Raw genomic sequence first — 5,423 nt, forward strand, 5'->3', positions numbered from 1 at the left:
GGGGAGGGAGAGCGCGAGAGAGTGAGATAAAAAAAAAACACCAATTCAATTCAAATTATTATATATCAAAACAATGAACAATAACAAGATAATTTTATAGTAAAACATTTGCTGATCAGGATAACCCCCAAAAAATCGAATATATTTATTTCCGTTGGGGTCTCTTAAATAAAAAATATTTTCCGAAGACTGCACTGCGTTCTTTAACGTGCACATGGGCCATAAATGCACACGGGACCAACGGCTTAATTAGTCTCATCCGGAAGACGTTGCACTCTTGTAATTATTCAGCCGGGACATAAAGACCTCCACAATTAGTGCACACACAGTGGCTACCCCTGATTAACTGCAGAGCTAAGCTGGTCTCTAAATGTTCTGCGTTCAAGTTAATAATTTTCATGTTACTTTAAAATGGGCAAGTAAATTTCAAATGATTTTTTTTTGTATTTTGATTTGGACAATATATCTTTAATGTTACTTGTTTGTTTTTGTCAGTATGTAGTTTAGTTCACTATCATTTCCTTTCAGACCTAGATCAACCTGTTCTTACTGCCTCAAAAAGCAGAGTCCATGAAGGTGAATCAGTGATCTTGACCTGTATTAAACAAGATGGTGACCCGGTCCCTAGTATCACATGGTATAAAGATGGACAAGCACTCAGCTGCACCACAGACACCAGTAGATGTACTACAAGCGAAGATGCACTTAAAATATACATTGAAGCTGCAACTGCAACTGATGGTGGCAGGTATATATGTAAAGCTGAAAGTGATCAGTACAGAGGAGAAGATGGCAAAACCAGTAATCAATTTGACTTGAAAGTAATACGTATGTATATATGTATATTTGTATATTTATATTTATATATTAATTTAAAGAATAAACAGTTGGCAATATCTGAATGAAGGGGGTGACTTACATCACCCCATATTAAACAGAACTTCTCGCACAACCGTCCGTGGTAGACTGAGTCTACTCACACCCAACTATCCTTCCTGACTTCTTCACCAGTCCATCTATCCTATCCCTATCATGCTAGGCTTGAGAAAGCATGGAGTGACTACCCACAAAGGTTATCGCCATTTTAACAATATTACATGATTACTGAGATGGGTTGATAAGAACATTTTGCTTATTAACCTCAACTTCCTTGGAGTCAAGATAATACAGATGAAGAGACTTCCAGAGTCTTCAAGTAAACAAGCACAATTTTACAAGCTGTGGGGGAGGGGATCTCAGACTATTCATTGGCATTTAAAGTAGTAGAACATATAAAAATATCTCAAGATTCAAAATTCAAGATCAAAATTATTTATTCATCCTCAAAAAGGAAATTCATTGCCCGCTAATATTCATGAAATGTTAAAATACAAACATGTACAAGAAGTTTTTCAATACAGATATTAGAATAAAGTCAGACTAAAAAGAGATCACCTTGTAAAATTTGACTTAATCTGTTAATACTCTGAGGTAAGAAGGACAGAAAGGCAATTTGTTCCAGAGGCCGGTGGTCTTAAACGTCGGAACGACGGATACGTTGGTCGCTAACTATCTGACAATGGGTGAATTTTATCCTTTAAAATACACCATCATAATAACTTATTTGATAGGGAAAAAATGATGATGGTGTTGATGATGATGATGTTGATGATGATGATGATGATGATGATGATGATGAGGATGAGGATGACGACGACGACAATGACTATGACGATGACGATGACGATGGCGACGACGATGATGATGATGTGAGGATGATGAATAGGCCTAATTCCTTTATAATTCTGATTAACAACTTCAATAAATAAATAAATAAATAAATATATATATATATATATATATATGATTCTTTACAACAAACACTATAACAACAGAATGTATGTTTTTAGTGACACGTAGCCAATTAGTGATAACATCTGATCAGGTGGCCTAAGAAGGTGATACTAAAGTGGTGTGATACCATGGGACTATTCACAAGTTACTAATACACCTCTTACTATCATATGGGATGAAGTAAACGAAGCAGGAGTACCTAGTAGCATTGTAAATAGCATAAGGATTGTAAATGACGTTACAGGTTAAGAACATCCTCTGGGAATTTTGAGCTGGTTATTGCAAAGCCAGTAAGGATTGATACTAATAGAAGATTCCAATTTCAGATACAGATACAAAGCGGAGATTTCTTCCTTTCAGATATTTCCATCCTGATCAGAGACGTAGCCATGATTTTGAAAAAAAAGGGAGGGGGAGCCGTTATACTGAGCGAAGGTGGGGTGTTCCCCTTCTTTCGGCTAGGGCGGAGGGCGCCAAGGGCCCCGGGGGCGGGGCTAATCCTCCTGGGAGGTAGCGCACTCTGAACGTTTTGAGAGGATAAAGTGAAATATCCAATAGACGCATCATAAATAGTCCTAATATTAGTAAGCCTTACAATAATTATAATAATTCAATAGTGGCGAATCCAGAAATTCAAAGAAAGGTGACCCAAGAATTGACTTTTACAGACGTCGGGTCCACCCACCTCAGCCCCACCATGGTTGAGGCTGAGGTAAGAAAACTTATGATTAGGGCACCTCTAGATGGCCGGAAATTACACTCTCAGACTTAAATTTAAAAATAATTTTCTCTTTTTTCATTAAAAAAAATTTGGAGTGGGGCCGTGGGGGAGAACCTTGAATCACTGCTGCTCAAAACATTCTTTATCACAAATAGTCATAATCACGAAAAATGGGCATGAAAACCAGATCACATCCTGAAAACAAAATTTATGCACTTTCCCTGAACAGTTACTAACACATACTCTGAGTCACGTGCTGACTCAAAAAATGGACGCCAATTAAACCTGGTATGGAACGCAATAAAAGGGTTATTTCACAGAATTTACTGAGTAACAGATATTAGGGCATGGAATCTAAACCCAAATCCAGACTAAAACGTGCATTTGAACAATAATAGACACAACCATTAACAGAAAGTTTATCACATAAGTTATGGTTGATATATAACATTTTATTCCTAGACATGCTTATCACAATTAAATGTAACGGACCATATACCTCATCAGTTTACTGAATCCGCCTCCAACCACAAATCAATATCTACCCTTCGACCTCACACTAGAAATGGTGTTTATAAACACTCGTATGTGTGACAGCTACGTCTTTATTTTTTTCAAGATATGAAACTTAAGCAGAATAAAAAACATTTCATATTACCTTGCTCATTTTCCAGTAACATACAATTTATGAGCTTATTGAAATAGCATAGTAGGCCTATAGAAATTATTGAAATTAATAAATATGTACCCTGATTTTTAAGCTGGATAATTATAAATACATATAATAAAACACTTACAGTGACTGGAACTGATTCTATAACTTTTTTTTTTGCTGTAAACTTATTGGTAAACATACTTCAAATACACTTATAATGTCTATGTTTAAGTTGATAATTTTCATGTTGCTTCAAAATAGGAAGTAAATTTCAAAATTTGTATTTTGCATGGGATCTTTAGGCCTACTGTTACGTGTTTGTCGGCATGCAGTTCAGTTCCACTATGGTTTTTCAGACCTAGATGACCCTGTTCTCACTGCCTCAAAAAGCAGTGTCTAATGATATACTTGCATTGTATACCAGCAGTTTAGTGAATATTTGTTACATGTATTATTTTATTTTGTTTAGAACTAGACAATGTTATCATAAGGCTAACTTCTTTCACAATTGAAATAGATCTTACCATTACATTTGAATCTGAAGCTGGCTCTGCAACATGCATTGCAAAGGGTCATCCCAAGCCGTCCTCTGTTATGATATACAATGATGGGAAAATGATTGACAAAGGGGAACTTATTGCTTCTGTGAAAATTAATGAAGATTTTTTTTTTAAATAAACATTTCATGCTATGCAGAGAATGGAGAGGTTAACGCAACAGAACTACTGAAGACATGTAACACAGGTATGTGTTCTTCGGTTAGAAAATGTTTCTGGTTTTGTGTTTTTGGTATTTATACGTAAAGAAAATTGAGCTACGTCGTTATTTCTTACACGTTCCAATGGATAGTTAACAATCGATGGCAGACGAACTTTACATGTACAATACTAATGTAGTTCTACATTAAGATTTATTTGATTATATCAATTGTATTTATAAATGCCTATCTTGTTTTATGTTACCAGAAGTAACTACAACAAGTTTAAGCTATTGAAATATTGATTTATAATTTTTTTCAGTATTCAATGTTCAAAATTAATTTATTATTTCTATGGTTTCCTTCATTTCCTTCATAATGGAGTCTTCGAATTAAAAACAGGTATGTGTAGATGAAAATTAATGAAGATTTTTTTTATTTTTAAACAAACATTACATGCTATGCAGAGAATGGAGAGGTTAACGCAATAGAACCACTGAAGACATGTAACACAGGTATGTTTTCATTTAGAAAAGGTTTCTGGTTTTGTGTTTTTGGTATTTATACGTTTCCTTTATAATGGAGCCTTCGAATTAAACACATTTTTGATAAGTAGGTATACTAAAAAATATTTACTCCAGATTGAAAGTATATGTTCCGAAATTGCTATTATAATTATATCAATTTGTGATCTACGTTTGTATTTCATTTAGTTCCATCTAGTTCCATAACCCTGACCATTGGAATGTTTTTTGTGGGCGTCTTTGTTGGTTGCTTCGGGTTAGTTGCTGGCTTGATCGGCTACAATAGGATTAAACAGGTTTGTGAAATAATAACCATCTTGTTTATTTTCTATTAATATCGGTTAATATGGTAATAGCTTGTAACAGGTAAATAAAGTTAAGTAATCGTTATATAGACCTATGGTATTTCAATTTAACGATGATAGTAAATATTTGAGAAAAACGTATGTCGCCATCAGGATTCGTATCGAAGACCTTCAGCTTACAGTTCGGATAATCTATTAACTGAGCCAAGTAGTAACAAAGAACAAGGCGTTGTGTGATACGCAATGAATAATATTAAATGACATGATAATAAAGAAGTTTTTGCAAGCTTAAGAAAACGATAAAGAATGCGGTTACGTCATCAATTTTTAGAGAACCCTTCCCCTACAGTAGCATATGTGTCACAAAGTAGGCGATTCATGCCTTTCGCATGAATCAAGGATCATATTCAGCTCATACAGCATATTGTTAAGAATGATTTAGGCACGAATGACGATAACGACAATGACGTATTCGTATTCGTTATCGTTTCCGTAAGGTTGCGAAATCTCCCTAGTACTTTAGCATAAAGATACACCTCCACTGGTGATTATTAAAGATCATCTTTAATTATCACCAGTTGAGGACCAAATTTCATACATGTGCTTGTATTATTGACAATAAAGAGCATCTCTCTAATGTCATCTCCACCTTCATCTTTATATATATATATATATATATATATATATA

The 5,423-nt window shown here is 34.6% G+C and overlaps 1 protein-coding gene and 1 long non-coding RNA gene across 2 annotated transcripts in view; both read left to right on the forward strand.

Annotated features, from left to right (window-relative positions):
• Positions 1-3,887, forward strand: part of LOC117122064 (hemicentin-2-like) — a 5,037-nt gene extending 1,150 nt beyond the window's left edge. The window contains exons 2-3 of the mRNA XM_033267527.1: positions 529-828; positions 3,727-3,887. Coding sequence (XP_033123418.1) covers positions 529-828; positions 3,727-3,887 — 461 coding nt within the window. The remainder of the gene's footprint in view (positions 1-528; positions 829-3,726) is intronic.
• The window catches only part of LOC117122065, a 6,112-nt gene continuing 4,574 nt past the window's right edge, over positions 3,886-5,423 (forward strand). Inside the window, exons 1-3 of the long non-coding RNA XR_004447659.1 lie at positions 3,886-3,953; positions 4,374-4,421; positions 4,620-4,726. This is a non-coding gene — a long non-coding RNA (uncharacterized LOC117122065). The remainder of the gene's footprint in view (positions 3,954-4,373; positions 4,422-4,619; positions 4,727-5,423) is intronic.

Source organism: Anneissia japonica, unplaced genomic scaffold (genome assembly GCF_011630105.1).
Source record: "Anneissia japonica isolate Jap-2015-1 unplaced genomic scaffold, ASM1163010v1 scaffold287780_len48409_cov108, whole genome shotgun sequence".
Classification (NCBI taxonomy): domain Eukaryota; kingdom Metazoa; phylum Echinodermata; class Crinoidea; order Comatulida; family Comatulidae; genus Anneissia; species Anneissia japonica.